The sequence below is a fragment of the Mus caroli genome, unplaced genomic scaffold, assembly GCF_978045245.1.
Source record: "Mus caroli unplaced genomic scaffold, Mus_caroli_1 scaffold_12, whole genome shotgun sequence".
Taxonomy (NCBI): domain Eukaryota; kingdom Metazoa; phylum Chordata; class Mammalia; order Rodentia; family Muridae; genus Mus; species Mus caroli.
The window spans coordinates 507,760-535,358 of NW_028227267.1; the positions used below are offsets into that span (position 1 = coordinate 507,760).

General features: G+C 40.6%; 1 protein-coding gene across 10 annotated transcripts in view; it reads left to right on the plus strand.

Moving 5' to 3' along the window:
- Ube2e2 (ubiquitin conjugating enzyme E2 E2) overlaps positions 1-27,599 on the plus strand; it is a 317,715-nt gene that overhangs the window by 184,510 nt on the left and 105,606 nt on the right. For 3 of the 10 annotated variants that reach the window (XM_029468987.2, XM_029468986.2, XM_029468984.2), the window contains exon 4: positions 3,999-4,085. The exons of 6 other annotated variants lie outside the window; for them this stretch is intronic. In XM_029468987.2, coding sequence (XP_029324847.1) covers positions 3,999-4,085 — 87 coding nt within the window. The remainder of the gene's footprint in view (positions 1-3,998; positions 4,086-27,599) is intronic. One more of the 10 variants, XM_029468985.2, reaches the window with a different exon arrangement.

Sequence of the window (27,599 nt, forward strand, 5' to 3'; positions counted from 1 at the left end):
TGAAAAAGGTAACTCCAACCCAGCCAGCAGCAAAACATGGCAGCTTTGGCCATATTGTTCTGGAGGTAGAGTCAAGAATATAGGAAAGAGGATGTGGAATCATCCTTCTCTGCTAAAGTAAATATTTTGAGGCCATGTACATGTCAGGGGTGTTCTGGCATGGAGGCCCAGAGAGGCCATTGCATAAAGCTGTGAAGGTGAAGCCTGGATTGTATTGGAGACTCCCAAGATGTTTGAGATGACAGAGTTGTGGGATACCTGACCAGGAGAGCTGCTAACAGAATATAGAACCAGCCCAAGAAAGAAATGTGTTGCAGTCAACAAAGCTGAAAGGAATTGAAGGTCTGAAGAGCATTGTGACATCAGATATAGAAGTGTAGAATTTGGAGTTTGCTCAGCTGGTTTCTGCTCTTGATTTGGTCCAGCATTTCCTCACTGTACTCCCTTTCTTCCCTTTTGGAATGACATTGTTTATTCTGTGTTACTGTATATTGGCAATCTGCTTTTTTATTTTGATTTTACTTAGGGTTACAGTTAAGAGATTGCCTTAAGTCTCAGAAGAGACATTGAACTTAAACAGGGTTAAGATTCTTACAGACTATGGGAACTTCTGAAGTTGAACTGATGCATTTTTGCGTCATGACATGGACTGACGTGGTATGATAAGACCTTATGATTCTCTATGGAGTGACCCAGTATGACAGGGTGTCATGGTATTCTATAGAGTGACCCAGTATGACACAACATCGTGGTACTGAATAGAGTGACCCAGTATGACAGGGTGTCATGGTACTCTATAGAGTGACCCAGTATGACAGGGTGTCATGGTACTCTATAGAGTGACTCAGTATGACAGGGTGTCATGGTACTCTCTAGAGTGATAAGTATCGTAGAGGGTCATGGTACTCATCATGACATGGCATGACCTGGTATGATGGTGTGTCATGGTGTGATGATATAGATGCCATCCTGGCAGTTCTTGGAATGGCTCACTGTCTGCCCTTGCTCTCAGTAATCAATATGCAGGAAGCACAAGCCAGCAGTGTCAAATCAGACTGAGGTCCATCAATTGGGGATCCACAGCAGTGCTACTGCTAAACTTTGTAAGTTAAAGAAACTACAAAATGTAGTGAAAAGTAGAAAGTAGTCATTGCAGAGTACTGTGCAAAGTAGTTTTTCATTCCGTCAACCACAAGATTGGGCTGGAAAAGTACGTAGTGTCTATTACCTCCTAAGGGCTGCTGAATGCCAGATATGTGTGTGTGTGTGTGTGTGTGTGTGTGTGTGTGTGTGTGTGTATACACACATATATGTATATATGATATTTTGTCAGTTTATGAACATTTTTAACACATCTTTGTTAACCATTGTTAAAATGAATTGTTTTAATTGGAACAAAAGTAAAATCAAAGCTGTTTGTCCTTGATCTATGTAGGGATTTTGGTGTGTGGGTGTGTGTGGGTGGGTGTAAAGTGAGTTAAGTAGTATGTTTAAATACACTGAGTGGCTGTAAAATGAGTTGGTGTAACAAGATCACCATGTAATGCTGGTGTGGAGCCCATATGTAACCAAAGAAGTGGTAAGCTTACTGGAGATAGTTCAGAATTCCTCATGATTATTATAATCACACTGATTTAAAGAAGATGCAGCATATGTAATGCCGGCCTTTATTGATGAAGTACAATGTAATTGCCTGTTCTTCCCACTCTCATTACTTTGAAACCTAGCTGGTGTTTTCTAAAACAAAACATCATTGCTTGTGTTAGAAATTCTTTCGCCTCATAGAGGAGCTTATTGGTTCCCAAAATCATTGGCAAGGCAAAATTCCATTTGACAGTAGTGATGGCAGCGGGCCTAAGTGGGTTTTAGAAAGCTCTCAAAGGCTCTGTGCTCCATCCAGATGGTAAAGTTAGCTATAGAGTGCTAGCAGAATTCCTATTAGTTCATAGTAAATTCAGACAACAAGATTGGAATGTCACTTTTCCAAAATTGTTTGAAAATACAATTCAGCTCCAGCTTTGGACTTGAATTATACTTGTATGCATGACTGTTATTGCCTTGGCTAAGAGGTGAGAGCATCTGTTCCTTCCTGGCCCCTATACTCATTGGCTACTAGGGATGTGTTCTCCATACTCTAGCATTTGGGCCACCTGGGCGAATGAAAGACGTATGAATCCTCAGGCCCCACTCCAGACTAGAGTCAGACACTGAGCAGGGAGCCAAGAACCTCTTGTGTCAGCAGCCTGTCAGGTAGGTCTTTGGCAGCTACCAGTTGAATATTGTTACTTTTTTACAATGATGACCCCCTGGGCAACTGTATGGAAAATTTGACAAATTTGGTGTATTGCATTATAGATAGAGAACCAAAGTATAGATACTAACTGAAAAATTGATCTAAGGGAGACAAGATAGGAAAATTTAAACAATAGAAAAAAAATAATCTAAACTTTTCAGTTTGGTAATCATATAGTACCAGCTACATACAAAATTAAATTAAAATTCCCTTTAGCTTTATAACAGAAAACAGTGGTTCATACCACTAATATAAAAATAAAGATTATATACTTCGTTTCTGGAATAGCATAGCATAACAATGTCATAAACATTAAGCCTTAAGGGAGAGACTGGAAGTGTTAGATTTTAATTCAACCAGTTACTAAGACTGTTTAGCCTTTGTGTTTTGGTGTTTTTCTGCCTTGTCCTTAAGGCCACCCCCATTCTAGTTTCCTTCTCTCCTCCGTTATTGGTGAGTCAGAGGACATTGATGTAGTGCCTTGTTATACAACCTGGGCTCACTATGTGCCCCAGGATGACCTGCAGCTTGAGGCTTTCTGAACTTCCGAAGTGCTACAATTACCTGTGTGTACCACATCTGCCTCCCTTGCTTTTTGCTTCCTCACCTCTTAAAAGGATTTTCTTCCTTGGGAACATCTCCTGGACTCATTCTTCCCCTCAGCCAGCTAATTCTGTAGGCTTTGATTTAAACATCATTTTATCAAAAGTAAATGTCCCTTACCTTTTGTCTGTGAACCTGTGTGCTTCCCCTTTCTCACACCATACCATTATAGAGGAATTGCTTATGCTTGCCTCTCAAATATATAGTAGGCCTAATAAAGTCAGAGATTATCCTTGGCTGCTCAGGACTTACCACGTGCACTAAAAAAAACTGAGCATGTGTCATCACCACCCCGATAGCCAGCAAGTAGCATTCAGCAGACAAGAGTGGTCACATATGTGTATTCCTATGTATTCTGTATACCTTGTTGTTTTTACATTTCCCCCATCTTTTTGTGTTTGAAATGGAGAACTCATAATGGCTCACTGGACTGCTTCGGGGGGACTTCTTGCTGTGTCTCATCTGTGTCTGTGTAGGGCCCAGGCAATGGTTATCCCAATATGCAAGAACTTGGCATGAGGATTCCACCTTAGTGTGAAAGAGCCTGTTCTGTAGCTCTTTCCTCTGTGCTGAAAATGCCAGTGCATTCTAGATTCAGAGCATCCATGACCACCCACATGACTCACAAGAACAAGCTTAAAATCAGGATGGCTACTTTACATTCCGTCCTGGAGAAAATGGAGCAGGTCAGGACTTGGATGGCCTTCATTAGATCTTTAGGAAGTCACTCACCTCCCCAAGATTTTATGAGACAAACAGATGTCTGGGGTATAGCTCAGTAGTACAGCTGCTCCTAAATTGTCCAAGAGATTTGCTGATGATATTTGAATTACTCACACTCTATTATGTAGCCCCATTAAGGTCATTACTTTACCACCTGAACTTGCAAGGAATCCCTTCTTTGATCAGTTGGTGTTCTCTACACTAAAGGCTTCCAAATATCTTAGACTTAATTCTAAGGTTGTATTGCCAAGATATAATTCCACTTCGGTCCCGCTGGGTGGAGGAACATTTCTGTTTCTGAAATTTATGACTTTGTGGGAGTCATTTCAATAAATAAATGTAACCTTTTCTGATTTCTGAAATTATATTTTTCTTCCAGCAGAGTTGTCATGCAAGATTATCACTGGAAACATTTTGTTAAAAACCAGGTCATTAGGCATTCTGTTCCCAAGAGCTTGTTGTGGAGGTGAGAGAACTTTCTTCTTTCTACCTATGCAGACACCCTGGTCTTCAGAGCATCAGAGGGAGATGTGGTGGGCTTCTGTGATTCCCAGAGTGCAGGGTGTATCAGGCCCTGCTCTCTCTGTGCTGATGATGCTTAAATATGGCTAAGAACCTCTGACAGTAAGGCCATCTTAACAAGAGTGTAGCACTTACCCAGGCTTTCTGCTTCTTAGTTTCCCAAATGTTACTTTCTGAACTAACTTGTGGTAATTCCTACGCTTTGCCCTCCATGGCTATGCAGAGAGGTTTTCTGCATGCCTCCACCTTAAGTTCTGTGTGGACAGTGATGGCTATCAGCACCTAACGCTTTATCTTAGGAAAGAGCTCCTTTAGGATCACCATCACACTGCAAGCCGCAAAAGCCACTATAGGGTCAATTGCACAGGGAATGCCCCCATCAACATCACCCTGGAAGGTCCTAAGAAGTCATGGGTATTGCTTGAGAACTTGCTTGATCACGTAGTAACCTCCTTGAGATTTTTTTCCCTTTGCTTGCTGCTCATAGTCTTGAAACCACCCAGGCCTGACTGTGAGCTCAGAGAACAGGGATATCACAGTTCTCCTCAGCTGTGGCTTCAGCTGGGTGTGCTTCTGACAGATACAAGGAAGCTTCTCTCGGGGCACTTGCTCAGCAGATCTGAGTTGCCTGCTTCTACGGGCAATCCTGAAATTTGTTTGCCCAGTGTCTTATTCAAGTCTGCAGAAGTTGAATAGTTCTATAATATGATTTTAAAACCAGCAGTCAGACAGACAGCTGTTGCTGCTGCGCATTCTGGTCTGCATTCTCAGGAGCTCACTCTCTACCTTGGGCATTTTGATGGAGGCAAATAATAAAAGACAAAGTCCTTGATAAATAATCAAGATGAGCAGCCATCATTGATTATAGAACTTGACATTTTATAACAATAGTTATGCCTACTGGACCTTTGAAGACAGTGTATATGTATGTCCCTAAGTGTAACATCCAACAGAGTTTCCTGTGTGACATGGGAGTCAGTGTGGGTTCATAGAATGCTCATTACAGGCACCCTTGGTCAGATTGCCCAAAAGAAATGTTGTTCATGAAAGAATCAAACTCACAAACTTCTATTAGAAGTCCCATCTTTCTCTCGTCATAATGGTGTTACTTGGAAAATTAATCTTAATTGATAATCTGTCATTTATAGATCAATTTTAAAACCTCTATATCAAATAGGGAAAATGGAGGATTTATTTTTTTTCTTGCTTGTTGTTGTTTTTCATGGTGATGGTGTATGTTTGTGGTGTGTGTATGTGTGTACACAAGCATACACATGTCTACATACCCACCACAGCACATATGTGAATATCAGAGGACAACTTGTGAGAGTCAGTTCTCTTCTTCTACCATGTGTGTCCTGGGTATCAGTCCCAGCACCAAGTGTTGTCACACACTGATGCATCTAACTTCCCCAGATGAGCCTTTTCATGTAGGTTTTGGAAATGAGACCCAAAGTAGTTGGAAGCATGAGGGAAAATATCAGGAAATAACCCTTCTAGTTAATGGTGCTAGATAGTCTGCAAGTGCCTGCTTCTGGGGTCTGTATTGTAAGGATAAAGGATGTTCAGAGATGCCACTTCCAAGATCCTAACTCTGGTTCTTACAGTGGTCCTTGCAGTCTATACCAGACCCAGTTGTGAAGAGGCAAGGTTACTCACTCCCATGAGTTGGATCAGATCTGTTATTTATACTCAAAGGTAATGCTAAGTCCAGTTTCTTATAGGATCCCTGATATTCCTATCAGTATAAGAGTGATCTTTCCATGTGACTCTTCTCTGTGCGGAACCTCAGAACTTCTATTAGAGTGTTATCTAATCAGGAACTGTGAGCTGAAAGAAAAGAAAAACTGTTTCTAGCTGTGTAACGAGAAGCACAGGACCTGTAGAGGAAACAGCACACTACATTCATCTCATTCCAAATGCTTAGGGCACAAATGCACAGCAAACAAGATATGTCTTCAGTCAAAAAGGAGGATTTTTTTGAAGGTGGGAACTCCTTGAAGGGGGGCCTAAGACAGGGCTATGCTTCTGGGAGAATCAGCTGCTGTGTTGGGCATTTGCTCTGAAGTAAACCAAGTGACCTCAGACCAATCCTTGAGTGCAATAGCAAAGATTTTAGTCTGTGTTCACAGCAAACATAAACTCTTTAGTGGATATTGGCTGGTATCTGTTTCTATGGACTATTAGTTAGCTAAGAGATAAGATACCAGAAATAAATGCTAGTCACCAAGACTGGTGCTCCCCAAAATGAAGTAGTTACTGAGAAGATGACAGCAGGAAATTTACTGGTCAGAGAATCAAAATGTTATAGGACTGCCAGTAAAAATGAATGGTCTCTGTGTGTGAAGGCATTCAGTAAGTGAAAAGTGGGAGTCATGGTGATCACATCATGCCAGAGAGATAAGTCCTGTAAGTGATGCTTTTTAAGAGCTCATTTTCCTAGATAATGTGGAGAAGAGGTGACAGGAAATACAAATGAAAATGTGAAATCCTAGGTGGAATGCCCCATATTCTAGCAGAGTCCATTCTGCTTACTGTCAGTAGTCCAGAATAGCTAGAGCTGCTTTTCATAAACCAAGAAACCATGATTTTTGATGAATCTTTAAAATTCTGATCAGGTAAGCAAGCATGCCTAAAAACTAGTGTTCTTTCCCATCAGCCTGTGACCTCTGTGCACTTGAGCTGTTCCAAGTCCTCAGCACTATGTAGGGAGAGTGAGAAGGATCCTGAAGCTGCTTTATCTGTGGCTTCTGCAAGATGGGTTCTGATTTTCAGCCAATGGAACAGGAGCTAACATGGAAACTGGAAAAAGAGAGATTTTGACCTTGAGGAACCTATCAAAGCAGACTAGAACTGGCATCAAGTATATGGCAGGTGATGTGTAGCCTGGACTGTCAAGCAAAGGGTTTAGACAGGAGAGATCCCAGTTTCTAGGACCCTGTCAAACTTTTTTTATGTTAAGCCAGTAAGGTAGCATCCTCCATGGGACAAGATAGTTCCTTATTCTTAAAGGCGAAATTTTTTTTTCTGTGTCTACTTTATATATTGGTCTGTGATTCCTGTGACAAATGTCCCATTCAGAGTAAGGAGTAACAACATTTATGATCAAAGGTACAGAATTACTGATGCTGTCCCTAAGTTCTCATAGAGCAGGTTGGCAGCTCACGGTTCAGTGGGGTCCACTTCTAATCCTTCAGCTCCTTTTCTTAGCCATACAGAGGAACATCCTCACCTAGAATCAAAACTCTGCCGTTGCCTTTTCAAACGTGTCTGTTTGAATGTGTGTGTGTGTGTGTGTGTGTGTGTGTGTGTGTGTGTGTGTGTGATCCTTTTCTAACACACACACACACCTTTGGACAAAAATAATATATAAAAAGGAAAAATGTTAATGTATGAATAGGTCTGCTTTTATGTTTCAGTGGTTGGCATTGTATGATGTTTCACCAGGATGGGAATTCATGTGTTTCTCATGTGTTTGCCAGCCTAGATAAGAGACTTGTTCCCTCCTCATTAGTATAACATTTTGTTTATGGGATAGTGGATGAAGGTCAGAGGATGGTGTGCAGTTCTCTCTTTCTATCATGTGGGTCCTAAGGATTAAATGCAGATCCTCACACTTGCTGTGCATTTGCCCACTGAGCAATCCTACCAGTCTCTGGATCTGTTTTATATACTACAGTTTTAAGTCCTGACTACATACCTATTCTGTAGTCTGCCTGTATGTACATGACCAGTGAAGATGCTCATTCTAAATTAGCTGATGTAGCAAGCACTAGGGGAGAGTGTCCTACTAAATCCCACATCCCCTGAGTGTCACCAGTTACACCAGGGCCTCAGGGTGCCTGTCCTTATAACAGGAAGATGCTGCCATAACCCTTGACTGCTCGGATAGCTAGCTGACCTCTTGACTACCAGGAGGGGATGCTACAGACAATTTTGAGATCATTGAGTGTGAACCATATGTACATCTTTCTACATTTCCACAGTTTCTGTTGATGACTGGTTTGGAACATAAAGCAATGTTTTGTAATTGTAATTTGCAGTTATTTATTCTGCTAGATTGGAGAATACCAAATTGTACTCAATATAAGCCTGTAGGGCTTCAGTTTTATATTCAGACAAGTAAGACAAAAAAATAAAAAGAAACTCCATGCAATCTTTAGTAGTTAATGAAAAACCAGTAGAGGCTTACAATTACACTGAAGAACAAACAATTTCCAAACTGAATTCATGTATCCACAACCAGCCATTAAAGAAGCACTCATCTGTGAGGCAAATATACCTTCCTAGGTGGAGAGAAAATATTAATAGGTATGAATGCTCTTGGTTTTCTTGCTTTCTTTGATGCTTTTTCTTTGTCTTTTTATCCTGCATTGACAAAATTTTAATCCTGCTATTTAAATTAATGAGAATTCTTTTTAGACTCTTGGATAAATTATACAATTAATGACATTTTCTCTGCTTCAGACAAAATATTTCATTTAAGAATGAAAAAAGCAAATTGAGCTAATGTATTGTATAAGAGATGTGTAATTATACAGAGTGATGCTAGTTTCCTCTCAACTGGGACCAAGGTATTGGATAGCTATAAGCCTTTACATGGAGTTCAGAGTACAGTGGCATGAACTATATGTAAATAAGGCAGTTTCCTTTGTAATTGAAGAGTTGACTTTACCTGTGATTTGCTATTTACACTGGGCCAGAGATCATGTTTAATTCGGTATCAGATTCAGACGAATGTTTAGTTAACTAATCTTCTAATGATGGCATAGGTTCTTCCAGCAGTAATGCAGGGGAATTTAGAGCAAAATAAACAACTCATTCTCTTCTCCCTACCATGGCCTAAGTCCTATACAAAGTAGAGAGATAGAGAGAGTACAAGGGAGGGCCAGTTCCTCACCATACTTACTAACCATTCCTTAAGAAGCCCTGCTTTCAGGTTTAAGGATTATAAGTAGTTCCATATGGACCTCCTAAGGGACAGCACATTTCCCCATGTTCATTCAGTGTAGTCCCATACTACTAAAATGATCACTTTCAGTGCTGAGAGGAAAAAGGAATAAGCAGGCTCTAGAATAAACCTAGATTCTCAGCCAAGACCTTTCGCTTTCTTCCCTTCCTGCTTTGCTGTTTTTAAACAGAAGTGAATTGCCTCTAAAGGAGCTAGTGAGATGGCTCAGCAGATCAAGACATGTGCCATCAAAGAGTTCTGAGTTTGTTCCTTAGATTCATATGGTGGAAGGAAAGAACTGACTCCTGCATGCTGTCCTCTGACACACCTGAGCTTCCCAGCCTCACCACCACCACCACCACCACCACCACCACCACCACCACTACTACTACTACTGCTACTACTACTGCTACTACTACTGCTACTACTACTACTACACACACACACACACACACACTAAAATATAGTTCTTAAAAGATGGCTAATTATTTTGCAGAGAAAATCTCAGAAGGGATCAAATAGGCTAGAGATGAAAATCAGAAGCAAGGAAGGCTCTACAGAGCATTGTAGGTTGAGCATGGTCTGTACCTGATGGGCAGGGAGGGAGGGCCTTTCTGTGGGACAGAGGTTCGTCCTCAGAGGTAGAGAGGAGGAGGCCTCCCTGGTGGTATCAGGAAGAAGATACTTCTTCTTTTTAGACTCTTATTTAGCTCAATTTGCTTTTTTCATTCTTAAATGAAATATTTTGTCTGAAGCAGAGAAAATGTCATTAATTGTATAATTTATCCAAGAGTCTAAAAAGAACTTCAGAGTCCTGGAGTTCTGTGCTATCTGTCAGATATTTTTGCAAGCAACAGAAATGAAACTCAGACAAGATAAATCAGACTATGTGTATAATTACAAAAGACAGGCTACAAATCTCTAATTCTAGACTCTAATGAGATGAATGAAATAAAAAGATGCTCCATATTCACAGAGAGCATCACCATGCTCTCAGGACTGCTTGGTGTGAGATTCACTGCAATCTCAGATAGAATGTCAACAAATTCCTCTCTTTGCAGACGATTTGTATGGATTGAAAGCAGCATGATGAACCCCTTCCCAGCTGAGTTTCAGTCAAAAGCTTTAATGACCCTGAGAATCTTCATGGATGAATGGGCACACTCATAATTGATCATAGTAGGAATTCATTCTGAAAAGGACAGGGTTCAGGCCTTGAAATGAGAGATCGAAACCGTTTATGCAGTATGTAAGAGTTCAGAGTGTGTGTATAAACTGCCTAAGCTCATCTTATCTCTCCTACCTTTCAATTGAGGCCTCCAGTAAATTATTAACCTTTAACCTTTTGTTTGTTTATATTTCTCAGATAGTGATAAGGGTTAGTGAAGGGATTAAGTTAGTAAAACAATATCTGGCTCCCATTGAACTTTTTAATTTGTTGATGGTGGCAGAGTTTGCTTCCATATGTAGTTAATATTTTTAAAACGTCAGTGTATATCAGAACTAGTCAATAAAATTATGAAATGCTGCATTCCACTGTCAGAATTAAGTGTAGAATTAGCCAGAATTTCTTTTTTTTTTTCAATTTTCCAATTTTTTATTAGGTACTTTCTTCATTTACATTTCAAATGCTATCCCAAAAGTCCCCTATACCCTCCACCCACCCTGCTCCCCTACCCACCCACTCCTACTTCTTGGCCCTGGTGTTCCCCTGTACTGAGGCATATAAAGTTTGCAAAACCAAGGGGCCTCTCTTTCATCATTGAGTGGCCAACTAGGCCATCTTCTGCTACATATTCAGCTAGAGACATGAGCTCTGGGGATATTGGTTAGTTCGTATTGTTGTTACACCTATAGGGTTGCAGATCCCTTTAGCTCCTTGGGTACTTTCTCTAGCTCTTCCATTGGGGACCCGGTGTTCGATCCAATGGCTGACTGTGAGCATCCACTTCTGTGTTTGCCAGGCACTGGCATAGACTCACAAGAGACAGCTATATCAGGGTCCTGTCAGTAAAACCTTGCTGGCATATGCATTAGTGTCTGCGTTTGGTGGCTGATTATGGAATGGATCCCTGGGTATGGCAGTCTCTGGATGGTCCATCCTTCCAACTCAACTTCAAATTTTATCTCTGTAACTCCTTGCATGGGTATTTGTTCCCAATTCTAAGAAGGGGCGAACTATCCACACTTTGGTCTTCCTTCTTCTTGAGTGCCATGTGTTTTACAAATTGTATCTTGAATATGCTAAGATTTGGTAAGATTTGGTCTTCTTATTAAGTCCTGGATTTCTTGGATGTTTTGCATTAGGATCTTTTTGCATTTAGCATTTTCTTTGATTGCTGTCTTCATGTTCTCTGTGGAATCTTCTGCACCTGAGATTCTCTCTTCCATCTCTTGTATTCTGTTGCTGATGCTCGCATCTATGGTTCCTGATTTCTTTCCTAGGGTTTCTATCTCCAGAGTTGTCTCTCTTTGTGATTTCTTTATTGTTTCTACTTCCATTTTTAGATCCTGGGTGGTTTTGTTCAATACTATCACCTGTTTGGTAGTGTTTTCCTGTAACTCGCTAAACGATTTTTCTGTTTCCTCTTTAAAGGCTTCTAGCTGTTTACCTGTGTTTTCCTGTATTTCCTTCTTAAAGTTCTCCATCATCATCATGAGAAGTGACTTTAGATCCATGTCTTGCTTTTCTGGTGTGATGGTTTATCCAGGACTTGCTCTGGTGGGAGAGTTTGGTTCTGATGATGCCAAGTAACCTTGGTTTCTGTTGCTTCTGTTCTTATGCTTGCCTCCTGCCATCTGATTATCTCAAGTGCTTCTTGCCCTTGATATTATATCTGATGGGAGCCTGTCCTTCCTATAATCCTAGTTGATTCAGGACTCCTCAGAATCCAGCTTTCTCTATGATCCTTTGATTGTGGGCTCCTGTGAACCTGAGATTCTGGGTATGTCAGAGTTCTTGGCAGTCAAGCTTCCTCAGAGACCCTGAAATACTGGTGTGACCCAGCTCCTGTTATCCCTGGATCCTGTTATCCTAAGATCTTGGGTGTGTTACAGTGCCTGGAAGTGGTGTCTCCTTTGAGGACTGTGGAGCTGTCTGGTCTGTTTGAAACCAAGGTAGACCAGTACTGATCAAAAGGTACCCAAGCCTCTGGTCAGGAAGGGCTCCAATGTCCTTGTTCCTGCTGTTACAGACCTGAAACAATTGGATTGGAACTGATGTTGTGTTCCAGTCACCCGTGATCCTAAGATTGCATGGAGAGTCCTCTGGGGACTGTGAGGGTGTCCGCCAATTCTGCACCCAAGGTGATCCGACTGGTGCTGGTTCTGATCGGAAGGGACTTGTGCCCCTGGTCAGGCCGGTTTCTGCTTCCCTACTGCTGTCTCAGGTCCCACGCAATTGGATTGGAACCGATGTTGTGTTCTGCTCACCAGTGATGCTAAGATTGAGTGGAGAGTCCTCTGGGGACTGTGGGGCTGTCTGCCGTCTCAGTCCCTAGGTGACCCATTGCTGGCACTGATCGGAAGGGACTTGTCTAGCCAGAGTTTCTTAATAAATGCATGGTAATTATCTGTAACTAACCCTGAGCTTCAAATACAGACTGCAGAAAGCCAGTGTCAATAGCAGCTCTCGTGGCAGTGGGGTACAGTAAGAAAAGTGGTCCCTTGGGAAAAAAAAAACAATCTATTTGTATTTTTTTAATAGAGAACTGGTAGAGTGGAGACTTTAAAAGGTCTTGTGGTGGATGCTTGTCATATAAATAGGATTTAGACAACCTTTCCTGTGAAATGCCATTTCAGATTTGGAGGCCCTTGAAATCCAAGAATGCTCTCACCATGGGGCTGGGGGAGAAGTGTTAGAAAGGTTTCTTCAGGACTCTTTTTTTATGTAGTATGATCGAGGGCTACTTTGGTCCATTCAGTGGATTGTTTAAAGAGGGGCACTCAAAGTTTTCTCCATGAGAAAGGGAAATTAGGGGACTCCATGAATGAGTGATGTCCACCAGCAAGCTTTCTCATGTCTCAGCTGGACTTCGACAGCAAGTACTTCACTTGTTGTCCAGGGCAGCAGCAGTTGACACTCTTGGTTTACTGTCATGGTAACAGCTCTCCCATAGGTTTCCAGTCTCTGGCTGACATCTTTCTACCTGTTGAAGGCCGGACTTTAGGCTCCCAGTTTTCCAAATTAGACTGGAACCAAGGTGTGCTCCAGAGGCTTTCAGCTTACCTGCTTGGCAGCAAACACTATGTAGCCATGCTTAGTGCTTCTGTGAAATCTGCATAAGAACTTTTGTACTGTCCTGCCTTTTGTTATACCCATGGAACAGTTGGCTGGAGAATGAGTCAGATGCTGGTGTGGCACTCTCATTGGTTAAAGAAGAAGATAATATTTCAGCGTTTCAGCTTTCATAGCCATCTCTTCTCAGGAAAAGCATCAGGTCCATTTATTGCATTTTAGTGTAAGGAACCTTTTTTTCTAGACTAGTCCTATTTGTCCTTTTACAAACTTTACAATCACAAATAAATTGCCACGGGGGGGGGGGGGAATCTTCCTTTTTATATAAGAATAGACAGGCAAAAATCTGATCATTAATACATAAGAAATTGATTCCAAACTGGGCCAGGGCCCTGAGTAGACCTTGGGTGCAAACTCCACAGCCACTCCCACAACACCCAGAGGAAGCTCCACTTCCAGGCACTCTAACACACCCAGAATCATAAGATCAGAAGTGAAGAGGACACAACATCTGTCCTAACACTGGGAGTAACTGGGACAAGAAGGATCCAGGAACATGGGAACCCCACCTGACCAGTTGCACATGTTTATTCCAGACTAAGCCGTGACCCTGAGGAGACCTTGAGCATGCACTCCACAACCAATCCTACAACACCAGAGGAAGCTCTACTCCCAGACCCTATAACACTCAGAGGATCTTAAGATCAACATGCCTCCAGCATACCTTGGGCATGAACTCCAAAGCCAGTACCACAACACCCAGAGGAAACTCCACTCCCAGTGGCTCTAACACATCCAGGATCAGAGGATCACAGTATTCCAGGAGCATGGCCACACCATGATCTCAGGATCCCAGAGGCAGCTTGACTCCCAGGAACCCTGACACACCCAGGGTCTCAGGATCACAGGATCCCAGAATCACAGGATCACAGAGACAGCTGGACTATGAGGAGTTCTGACACAATCAGGATCACAAGAAGGACAGGCTCCACTCAGATATAGCAAGGACAGGTAGCACTAGAGGTAACCAGTGGTTAGAAGCAAGCTTAAGAACGGAAGCAACAGAAAACAAAGTTATTTGGCATCATCAGAATCTCTCACCATAGCAAGTTCTGGACAAAACATCACACAGGAAAAACAAGATTCAGACCTAAAATCACTTCTCATGATGATAGAGGATTTTAAGAAGGACATAAATAACTCCTCTAAAGAAATACAAGAACTGGGCCTGGTGGCACATGCCTTTAGTGCCAGTACTCAGGATACAGAGGCAGGCAGATTTCTGAGTCCGAGGCCAGCCTGGTCTACAAAGTGAGTTCCAGTACAGCCAGGGCTATACAGAGAAACCCTGTCTCAAAAAACCAAAAAAAAAAAAAAAAAAAAAAAAAAAAAAAAAAAAAGAAAGAAAAGAAAGAAAAAAAAAGAAAAGAAAAGAAAAACAAGAGAACACAAGCAAACAGGTAGAAGTCCTTAAAGAAGAAACACAATAATCCTTTAAAGAATTACTGGAAACACAAACAGACGAAGGAAATGAACAAAACCATCCAAGATCTAAATATGAAAATAGAAACAATAAAGAAGGGGTTCCCAGATTCCACCTAGATTAGTCTGCACAGGTGAGAGTGTGGACTACAGAAGCTACACAGATTCTGGGACAAGCCCTGTTCCGGGACTTCATCTTCTGCCAGGAGACAGGTCTGAACGCCAGCCATCTGTCCACCTTCCCTGCAAGAGGAAAGCTTGCCTGCAGAGAGTGCTCAAACCACTAAAACTCAGGAGAGAGCTAGTTCTCCAGGTCTGCTGATAGAGGCTTAAAGAATCACAAGAGGAACAAGCTCTAGCAGAGACAACTATAACAACTCCAGAGATTACGAGATGGCAAAAGCCAAACGTAAGAATCTTACTAACAGAAACCAAGACCACTTACCATCATCAGAACCCAGCACTCCCACCTCAGCCAATCCTGGGCACCCCGACACACCCAAAAACCTAGATCATGATTTAAAAGCATATCTCATGATGATGGTAGAGGACATCAGGAAGGACTTTAATGACTTACTTAAAGAAATACGGGAGAACACTACTAAGGAGTTACAAGTCCGTAAAGAAAAACAGGAAAACACAACCAAAGAGGTAGAAATCCTTAAAGAAAAACAGGAAAACACATCCAAACAGGTAATGGAATTGAACAAAACCATACTAGACCTAAAAAGGGAAGGAGACACAATAAAGAAAACCCAAAGTAAGGCAATGCTAGAGAGAGAAACCCTATGAAAGAAATCTGGAAACATGGATGTGAGCATCAGCAACAGAATATAAGAGATGGAAGAGAGAACGTCAGGTGCAGAAGATTCCATAGAGATCATCTGTACAACAATCAGAGAAAATGCAAAAACATCCTAACTCAAAGCATCCAGGAAATCCAGGACACAATGAGAAGACCAAACCTACGTATAATGAGTAGATGAGAATTAAGATTTTCAACTTAAAGGACCAGCAAATATCTTCAACAAAATTATAGAAGAAAACTTCCCAAACCTAAAGAAAGAGATGCCCATGAACATACAAGAAGCCTACAGAACTCCAAATAGACTGGATCAGAAAAGAAATTCCTCCTGACACATAATAATCAGAACAACAAATGCACTAAATAAGGATAGAATATTAAAAGCAGTAAGGGAAAAAGGTCAAGTAACATATAAAGGCAGGCCTATCAGAATTACACCAAATTTTTCACCAGGGACTATGAAAGCCAGAAGATCCTGGACAGATGTTATACAGACTCTAAGAGAACACAAATGCCAGCCCAGGCTACTATACCCAGCTAAACTCTCAATTACCATAGATGGAGAAACCAAAGTATTCCATAACAAAACCAAATGCTCACATTATCTTTCCATGAAACCAGCCTTTCTAAGGATAATAACAGAAAAAAAAAAAAAAACCAATACAAGGACAGAAACCACGTCCTAGAAAAAGCAAGAAAGTAATCCTTCAACAAACCTAAAAGAAGAGAGCCACAAGAACAGAATGCCAACTATAACAACAAAAATAATAGGAAGCAACAATTACTTTTCCTTAAAATCTATATCAATGGATTCAATTCCCCAATAAAAAGACATAGACTAACAGACTGGCTAAACAAAAAGGACCTAACATTTTGCTGCTTACAGGAAACCCATCTCAGGGAAAAAGATACCACCTCAGAGTGAAAGGCTGGAAAACAATTTTCCAAGCAAATGGTCTGAAGAAACAAGCTGGAGTAGCCATTCTAATATCGAATAAAATCTACCTTCAACCCAAAGTTATCAAAAAAGACAAGGAGGGGCACTTCATACTCATCAAAGGTAAAATCTCCCAAGAGGAACTCTCAATTCTGAATATCTATGCTCCAAATGTAAGGGCAGCCACATTCATTAAAGAGACTTTAGTAAAGCTCAAAGCACACATTGCACCTCACACAATAATAGTGGGAGACATCAACACACCACTTTCTTCAATGGACAGATCGTGGAAACAGATACTAAACAGGGACACAGTGAAACTAACAGATGTTATGAAACAAATGGATTTAACAAATATCTACAGAACATTTTATCCTAAAACAAAAGAATATACCTTCTTCTCAGCACCTCATGGTACCTTCTCCAAAATTGACCATATAATTTGTCACAAAACAGGCCTCAACAGATGCGAAAATGTTGAAATTGTCCTATGCATTCTATCAGATCACCATGGACTAAGGCTGATCTTCAGGAACAACATAAATAATAGAAAGGCAACATTCATGTGGAAACTGAACAACACTCTTCTCAATGATACTTTGGTCAAAGAAGGAATAAAGAAAGAAATTAAAGACTTTTTAGAGTTTAATGAAAATGAAGCCAAAACATACCTAAACTTATAGGACACAATGAAAGCATTTCTAAGAGGAAAACTCATAACTCTGGGTGCCTCCAAAAAGAAACTAGAGAGAGCACACACTAGCATCTTGACAACACACCTAAAAGCTCTAGAACAAAAGGAAGCAAATTCACCCAAGAAGAGTAGACGGGAGGAAATAAACAAACTCAGGGGTGAAATCAACCAAGTGGAAACAAGAAGAACTATTCAAAGAATCAAGCAAACTAGAAGCTGGTTCTTTGAGAAAATCAACAAGATAGATAAACCCTTTGCCAGACTCATTAGAGGGCACAGGGACAGCATCCTAATTTACAAAATCAGAAATGAAAAAGGAGACATAACAACAGATTCTGAAGAAATCCAAAACACCATCAGATCCTTCTACAAAAGGCTATACTCAACAAAACTGGAAAACCTGGATGAAATGGACAAATTTCTACACAGATATCAGGTAACAAAGTTAAATCAGGATCAGGTTAATGATTTAAACAGTCCTCTATCCGCTAAAGAAATAGAAGCAATCATTAAAGTCTCCCAACCAAAAAAAGCCCAGTACCAGATGGGTTTAGTGCACATTTCTATCACACTTTCAAAGAAGACCTAATTCCAACTCTTCTCAAACTATTCCACAAAATCGAAACAGAAAGTACTCTACCCAATTCACTCTATGAAGCCACAATTACTCTGATACCTAAACCACAGAAAGACCCAACAAATATAGAGAACTTCAGACCAATTTCCCTTATGAATATCAGTGCAAAATACTCAGTAAAATTCTCGCTAACTGAATCCAAGAACAAGGCAAAACAATCATCCATCCTGACCAAGTAGGTTTCATTCTAGGGATGCAGGGATGGTTTAATAGACGGAAATCCATCAACGTAATCCATTATATAAAGAAACTCAAAGACAAAAACCACATGATTATCTTGTTAGATGCAGAGAAAGCATTTGACAAAATCCAGCACCCATTCCTGATAAATCTCTTGGAAAGATCATGAATTCAAGGCCAATACCTATACATGATAAAAGCAATCTAGAGCAAACCAGAAGCCAAAATCAAAGTAAATGGTGAGAAGCTTGAAGAAAGTCCACTAAAATGAGAGACTAGACAAAGCCTTGTCCACTTTCTCTCTACCTATTCAATATTCTACTTGAAGTCCTAGCCAGAGAAAGTAGACAACAAAAGGAGATAAAGGGGATACAAATAGAAAGGAAGAAGTCAAAATATCACTTTTTGCAGATGATATGATAGTATATATAAGTGACCCTAAAAATTCCACCAGAGAACTCTGCAACCTGATAAGCAGCTTCAGTGAAGTAGCTGGATATAAAATTAACTCAAACAAGTCAATGGCCTTTCTCTACACAAAGGATAAACAGGCTGAGAGAGAAATTAGGGAAACAACACCCTTCGTAATAGTCACAAATAATATAAAATACCTTGGCATGACTGTAAGGAAGTAAAAGATCTGTATGATAAAAACTTTAAGTCTCTGCAGAAAGAAATTAAAGAAGACCTCCAAAGATGGAAAGATCTCCCATGCTCATGGATGGGCAGGATCAATATAATAAAAATGTCTCTCTTGCCAAAAGCAATTTACAGATTCAGTGCAATCCCCATTAAAATTCAAACTCAATTCTTCAATGAATTAGAAAAGGCAATCTGCAAATTCATCTGGAATAACAAAAAACCTAGGATACCAAAAACTCTTTTTAAGGATAAAAGAACCTATGGTGGAATCACCATGCCTGACCTAAATCTGTACTACAGAGCAATAGTGATAAAAACTGCATGGTACTGGTATATGGACACACAGATAGACCAATGAAGTAGAATTGACCCAGAAATGAACCCACACGCCTATGGTCACTTGATCTTTGACAAGGGACCTAAAACCATCCAGTGGAAAAAAGACAGAATTTTCAACAAATGGTGCTGGTACAGCTGGCGGTTATCATGTAGAAGAATGTGAATTGATCCATGCCTATCTCCTTGTTCTAAGGTCAAATCTAAGTGGATGAAGGAACTCCACATAAAACCAGAGACACTGAAACTTATAGAGGATAAAATGGAGAAAAGCCTCGAAGATATGGGCACAGGGGAAAAATTCCTGAATAGAACAGCATTGGCTTGTGCTGTAATATCGAAAATCAACAAATGGGACCTCATAAAATTGCAAAGCTTTTGTAAGGCAAAAGACACCGTCATTAAGACAAAAAGGTCTCGAATAGATTGGGAAACGATCTTTACCTATTGTAAATCAGATAGGGGACTAATATCCAATATATATACAGAACTCAAGAAGGTGGACTCCAGAAAATCAAATAACCCCATTAAAAAGATGGGGTTCAGAGCTAAACAAAGAATTCTCACCTGAGGTAAACTGAATGGCTGAGAACACCGGAAAAAATGTTCATCATCCTTAATCATCAGGGAAATGCAAATCAGAACAACCCTGAGATTCCACCTCACACCAGACAGAATGGCTAAGATCAAAAATTCAGGTGACAGCAGATGCTGGCAAGGATATGTAGAAAGACGAACACTCCTCCATTGTTGGTGGAATTGTGAGCTTGTACAACCACTCTGGAAATCAATCTGGCAGTTCCTCATTAAATTGGACATAGTACTACCGGAGGATCCGACAATACCTCTCCTGGGCATATATCCAGAAGATGTTCCAACTGGTAAGAAGGACACATGCTCATCTATGTTCATAGCAGCCTATTTGTAATAGCTAGAAGCTGGAAAGAACCCAGATGCCTCTCAACAGAGGAATGGATACAGAAAATGTGGTACATTTACACAATGGAGTACTATTCAGTTATTAAAAAGAATGAATTTATGAAATTCCTAGGCAAATTGATGGACCTAGAGGGCATCATCCTGGGTGAGGTAACCCAATCACAAAAGAACTCATATGATATGTACTCATTGATAAGTGGATATAGTCCAGAAAATTAGAATAGCCAAGATACAAGATACAATTTGCAAAACACATGAAACTCAAGAAGAATGAAGATGAAAGTGTGAACACTTTGCCCCTTCTTAGAATTTGGAACAAAACACCCATGGATGTAGTTACAGAGACAAGTTTGGAGCTGAGTCAAAAGGATGGACTATCTAGAGACTGCCATACCTGGGAATCCATCCCATAATCAGCCTCCAAACACTGACACCATTGCATATACTTGCAAGATTTTGCTGAAAGGACCCTGATATAGCTGTCTCTTATGAGGCTATGCCAGGGCCTAGCAAACACAGTGGATGCTCACAGTCAGCTATTGGATGGAACACAGGGCCCCCAATGGAAGAGCTAGAGAAAGTACCCAAGGAGCTGAAGGGGTCTGCAACCCTATAGGTGGAACAACAATATGAACTAACCAGTACCCCCCAGAGCTTGTGTCTCCAGCTGCATATGTATCAGAAGATGGCCTAGTCGGCCAGCAGTGGAAAGACAGGCCCATTCGTCTTGCAAACTTTATATGCCTCAGTACAGGGGAACGCCAGGGCTAAGAAGTGTGAGTGGGCGGGGGGAGGGGGCGGTATGTGGGACTTTTGGGATTGCATTGGAAATGTAAATGAAGAAAATACCTAATTAAAATAAAATAAAAATAAATAAATAATTAATAAAGATAAGAAAAAAGAAAAAAAGAAACAACAAAGAAATCACAAAGGGAGACAACTCTGGAGATAGAAAACCTAGGAAAAAGATCAGGAATCATAGATGCAAGAATCACCAACAGATTACTAGAAATAGAAGAGATAATGGCAGGTGCAGAAGTTTCCATAGAACACATTGACACAATAGTCAAAGAAAATGGCAGAAACCAAAAGGCTCCTAACCAAAACTTCCAGGAAATCCAGTACATAATGAGAAGAACAAACCCAAAGATAATAGGTATAGAAGAGGGTGAAGATTCCCAACGTAAAGGGCCAGCAAATATCTTCAACAAAATTATAGAAGAAAACTTCCCTAACCTAAAGCAAGAGATTCCCGTGAACATATAAGAAGCCTAGAGAACTCCAAATATACTGACCCAGAAATGTATTCCTCCTGTCACATAGTAATCAAAACACCAAATGCACTAAACAAAGAAAGAATATTAAAAGCAGTAAGGGAAAAAGATCCAGTAACATATAAGGGCAGACGTCTCAACACAGTCTATGAAAGCTAGAAGATCCTGGGCAGATGTCCTACAGACCCTAAGAGAACACAAATGCCAGCACAGGCTACTATACCCAGTAAAACTCTCAATTACCATATACAGAGAAAACAAGATATTCCATGACAAAACCAAATTTACACAATATGTTTCCATAAATACAGCCCAAGGAGAATGGAAAATAGGAACACATGGACGGAAGCTATACCCTTGAAGAAGCAAGAAAGTAATCTTTCAACAAACCCAGAAGAAGATAGCCACACAAACATAATTCCACCTCTAACAACAAAAGTAACAGAAAGTAAGAATCACTTTTTCCTTAATATCTCAACATCAGTGGGCTCAATTCCCCCAATAAAAAGACATAGACTAACAGACTGGATATGTAGATAGGACCCAGCATTTTGCTGCATACAGGAAATGCACCTCAGTGTCAAAGACAGACACTACCTCAGAGTAAAAGTTTGGAAAGCAATTTTACAAGCAAATGATTCCAAGAAACAAGCTGGAATAGGCCAATGTAATATCGAATAAAATCAACTTTCAACTAAAAGTTATCAAAAAAGATAAGGAAGGACACTTCATACTGGTCAAAGGAAAAAAAATTCTACCAAGAAGAACTATCAGGTCTGAACATCTGTGCTCCAAATCCACATTCATAAAAATAACTTTACTAAAGCTCAAAGCAAACATTGCACCCCAAACAATAATAGTGGGAGACTTCAACACCCCACTCTCAGTAATGATTCCTGGAAACAGAAACTAAACAGAAACACAGCAGCACTATAACAAAAGCTATGAACTAAATGGATCTAACATATTTATAAAACATTTCATCCTAAAGCAAAAGAATATACCTTCTTCTCAGCACCTCATGCTACCTTCTTTAAAACTGACCATATAATTGGGCACAAAATGAGCCTGAAGAGATAAAAAAAAGATTGAAAGAATTCCACACCTGCTCTACTGTTCCCCCACATACCTGTCCTCTTGTTCCCACACATACCTGTCCTCCTGCTCCACATACACCTGTCCTCCTGCTCCTACACCTGTCCTGCTGTTCCTAAACAGCACTCACACTTGCTGACCCCTAGCCCTATAACTGACCATTCAAATCCCAAGAGACTTGTTTATTCAAAGCCAAATCCAGCATCTTCTCAAATTCTAAGAGGAAACTTGAAACACTAGAGACTTAGAAACTCTGATCACTGACATCTTATAATTCTGAAGGTATACTAGACTGGTTAGGTAAATACTGAGTTCTGATGTAGAAGTTCCAGGTGGGGGTTAGGTTCAGTTTCAAACTACTGAAGCCTTTAACCTTGTATTATGTCAGTTGGATGTCCAAAGCATATAGCATACAGATGTCCATAAGCATACATCTATGGAGGTGGGAGGCAGCTGTTGTGTTGTTTCCACTAATATGGGAATAGTAATTGCTGAAGTAGAATTTCCCTTGTATTCATGGAAAGACTTGGAGAGGAAAGCTTGGTATGTGCCAACATCTTTGAGTAGGTCAAACTGGGTACTATCCAGTCCTATAGACTTGCTCAGAGAAGCCTATAACTTACTTCCTGTGAATGAATCAGCCCCTGTATTGATCAGGTAGCATTGATCCTGTGTTAGTTTTGATGATAGCATGATCTATATAGCTCTATGACGTGGATTTGCTAATTGTACTACACTTGCTGCACTATGAGGAGATAAAAATCTCATGTGTCATGTTTGTTTGTTTGTTTGTTTGTTTGTTTGTTTATTTTACATACTAAACACAGAGACAAAAATAAGAAATGACCACTTGGGACCTTTGGAATACTTAACATTTACCCTTGTTGTAACATTATGCTCAGGAATGTTTCATATTTAGACATGGTATTATAAAGCATTGCTTTATAATTTAAATTGAACCTCTCCTGTGTTCATATTTTTAATTTTAGATTTAGATTTTAGTTCCTGGCTTTCTGTAGTTAGTTGTAGCTGTAAAGCCTGCTACAAGTGGAAGTGTAAAGCTACAAATGAAAGTGTAAAGCTACACGTGAAAGAATGAGGATGCTTTTCAAATAAAGAGTGGATGGGGAAACAGCTCAGCAGGGTTGCCTGGAGTGCAAGAGCCCCATCTTCAGTCCCCAACTGAGGCAAACCACCCTGCCACCCCACAACCAGCCTGATCAGCTGACTGTTTAGCCTCCCTGGACTAAGGTGTGGTCCCTGTGGCTGGCAGTATAGGCACTTTGCAGTAATAGCCTTTCCACAGGAATGAGAGGAAACTTCTCCAGGACTCTGTGCTGAGCCCATTGTGTCAACTCTCTGGTGACCTGAGTGGGAGGTTGGCTGGCAGCCACAAGATGAGTCACCTTCCCAGTTCACTGTGGACAGTGGTAACATTTGGTGCACGTCTGCTCATAAACATTAAGGCACACAAAAGCACCTGATCTGTCTAATTCGGTTTTCCCAGGTATCCTGATTCTACAATAATTCTTTAATATTCCTTAGGTCCCTGCCCAAACAACAAAACCACCTCCCTTCCTAGCAGTCAGGGATAAATATTGCTGAGGTCATGTATCCTTCCTTTATGCAGATGAGCAGGCCCAGGGCTCCAGCTGAGCTGAACCTGCCAGGCTTTCTCTCCAGCACTCTGAATTAAGCTACAATAAATAAAGCAGCACCCCATTCACAGCTAGTTCTGACTTACTTTTCTGTTACTAGTCATGAAAGGGAAGGTCCTGGAGATATGGGAATCTGGGTTACTTGTAAATGTACTCTTCCCATGCCTTTTAAACATTTGTAGGTCTAATCCTATATACCATTTCCATTGTACTGCCTACTGGCCTTATGCCCATGTAACTTCTGACCCAGTAGGGACTCACAGGCAGCACAGAATCTGCTCAGCCTTGTAACATTTTAAACATTTTCTGCTCAGCCAGAAACTTTTTAAACAGAAAGTTGTTTTCTGTCACAGAGTGTCATTAATATGCATGTGATTTCTCTCTTTGTCTCACTGTGTAGTAATAGCCTGACATCGAAGTCACTATGTAACCCAAGCTTACATTGAACTCAGGGTCCTTGTGTGTCAGCCTCCACCACTGTGAAACCAACTGTGATTTCTTTTTTGGTGCTTGCCAGATAGTCCATGATCCAATATCTGTAATGGACAAGACTTGTGCCCTTTGATCCAATGGTCACAGGAGTGCCAGAGAATATTCCATTGCTCAGACACATGCTCTGTCTCTTGATAAAATAGTATTATAAAGTATGTATACACAGCCTCTTGAACACACAGCCTCCAAAATATGAAGCGGTTTATCTCTTTCTAGATGGTGGATATAAAGAAACACAAGTGTTCTTCACCTTAGAATTTGGTCTGTGTCACTCAGAACTTCTTTAAATACTTAAGATACATGCTTCATTCCTTAATTTTACTGAGTATGTGAAACCTGTGTTGCAGGTAGATTGTCTAAGTTCCCTTCTACTTCTTGGTCATGAGATCAAGATACATAATTGTCAGTGTATTAACATGTGAAGATGAACCAGAAGATATCTAGAGGGTTGGTGTTATTCTAGGGCAAGGCAATAGCTATCCCTGTCAGTGTGACGCTGAATTGCTTTTGATCCTGATATGGACTGAAAAGAAAGGTCCTCTAACAGTACCTAAGAACATAGTGCCAAAAGCTCTTTTAAGACACTCTCTAGCTTGATAGCTATTGTTGGGGACAATATCAGTTTCAGAGTATAGGTCTGTCTTAAGTACAGTTTCATTGCTGTGATGAGGCACCATGACCATGGCAACTCTTATAAAGGAAAACATTTATTGGCTTGTATTTCAGAGGTTTAGTCCATCATTGTCATGATGGGAAGCATGATTGCATGCAGGTACACATGCTGCTGGAGAAGGAGCTGAGAGTTTTTCATCTTGATCTTAAAGTCCACCCCCACAGTGTTCCTCCAAACAAGGCCACACTTCTTAATAGTGTCATTTCCTATGGGCCAAGCATTTAAACACATGAGTATGGAAGGCCATACCTGTTCAAATCACAATAGGTACATATCCATGTTTTTATTCCTTATGTGATATTAACCACACCTCTCCATCATTAGATCCTTGACAGTGGGTTTTGATTTCTAGCATATGTAGTTTTGCTCTGATTTGCTGTCTTGGTCCCGGATAGAGTACATAGGGTGAGTTTCAGAGGCTTAGTTATATCCAGCCTTTCTCAGGGGAAAAAAAAATTACATCCACTCACTCATGTGACGTTATGAAACTCTGAAAATAGGACATACTTTCAGGTTGACTTTACAGACCCACTGCAACTGCCGTGGAACGTACATGAAAGTTTCCACATTCTGGCTGACCAATGGTGACAACACTTGAGCAGTCCCATGCTGCTGTCCTCTACTTGTCCTGAAGGTGTGGTGCTGGAGAGATAGCTCAGCTGTTAAGAACATTTGCTCTTCTTTCAGAGGACCCAATTTCACTTCCTAGCACCTATGTCAGGGAGGTCACAACCAGATGTAACTCCAGCTCCAAGGGATGTATTGCCCTCTCTGTCCTCCATGAGTATCTACATATTTGTGGTTTATGTGCCCAAACACAGAAATATATCTTTTTTGAACTGGGATTTCCCCTTCTTTTGGGCACTTGTCCATGCAGAGAAGTTCTTTGCTCTGTTTCCTTATAGAGGCTTTATCCTATGTCTTGCCTGTTTCTTTCTTACTCCCTGGCTTAGGTGTTAAGTGTGGTGGTTAGGTTAAATGAGCTAAATGTTACTGTCTCTGTGCCCATTTTGGTAGTGTTCACGTTAACTTTTATGCTTCCCTAATGCCAGTCTGGACCTAGGTCTCTGAAGTTGATGTCAGTGCCTGACTTGTGAATTTCCTTCTCCCTCACTCAAGACCTGGGTCACAGATGGTATCATTATTAGCTATTTAGGCAGTAAATAGCTAGGTGACAAAAAGTGGAGAGAGAGGCAGCCTGCCTTAACATCAGAGCCACCCACTGACCTAAGAAGCCGATTTGAACATTACTGTTGATGCTCAAATGGCCACTGATGTTGTTATTGCCCATATTGACTTGTGCTCATGCATGTGCACACACACAGACACATACACAAACAACAATTAACCGAACTGAATGGCAGCAGGTTGGAAGAGTGTACTCAGGGCAGTGGCAAAGCCTCACTCTGAGACACACAGAGGACTGTATTGTGGGAAACAGCCATTCCAAACCAAAAGGAAATCCCAAAGCCATTGTTCTGAATGGGGCAAAGCTTCCATAACAGTTTATTTTACTCACACAGTCTTGTCTGGAACCCAAGATTGAGAACTATTACAAACATCCTGACCTCACTGAAATATAATATGAGAAGAAACCACTGTTGTTTAATACGGTGGCTTTTTAGTGCTTCATGAAATGATTTGGCCATTTTATGGCCATTGAAATCATACATTATATAGACATTCAAAGTTTTCATTAACATGTGATGGATTTAAAAACACATTTCTTTCTTGGGCCAGACAGCTACATAGTTCTACATGAGGTAGCAGGTCTCAGACTCTCTCCACCATGCCTTGAGTAGGGGCACAGGAGTTACCATGTCAGGCAGCTTCAGCTTTCATCACAGTGGTGTATGCTTAGAAAGAATAGTTCTATTTTAGGATTTGAACAGAGTAATGTATATAGATTAGATATTAGTATGATAAAGAAGACTAATTACATGTAGAAAAGCAGTGACTATCCAGCAAAGAGTGAGCTTCTGTTTTTAAAACTATTCTCCTTAAACTACAGCAGTGTTTTTATTCTAATGGCTAAGACTATTGTAAAGAAATGTTTATCTGTGGATATCAGAGTGCTTGTAGGTAGACAGGAAGCCTTGCAGAATTTAATTTTGAATGGGTCTGTCTGGGTCAGCGACCTCATAGTCTTTTCAGAATGACACTTGGCCCCACCTCTAGGAACTTTGGTCAGCTACTGAAAGGCATGCCTGTCTCTCCTGTTTGATAAAGATCTTTATTTCTAGACCTTCGACAGCATTCTTATCTGAGTGCATACTGAGTTGGACTGTAGACTGTAAGTCATCAACAAATTCATTTACTATATAGAGACTACCCATAAGTTCTGTGACTCGAGAGAACCCTGACTCAAGATTGTGTTATTTACTGGAAAAAAAAAAAAAACATTTTTAGTTGTGATGTAACTCAGC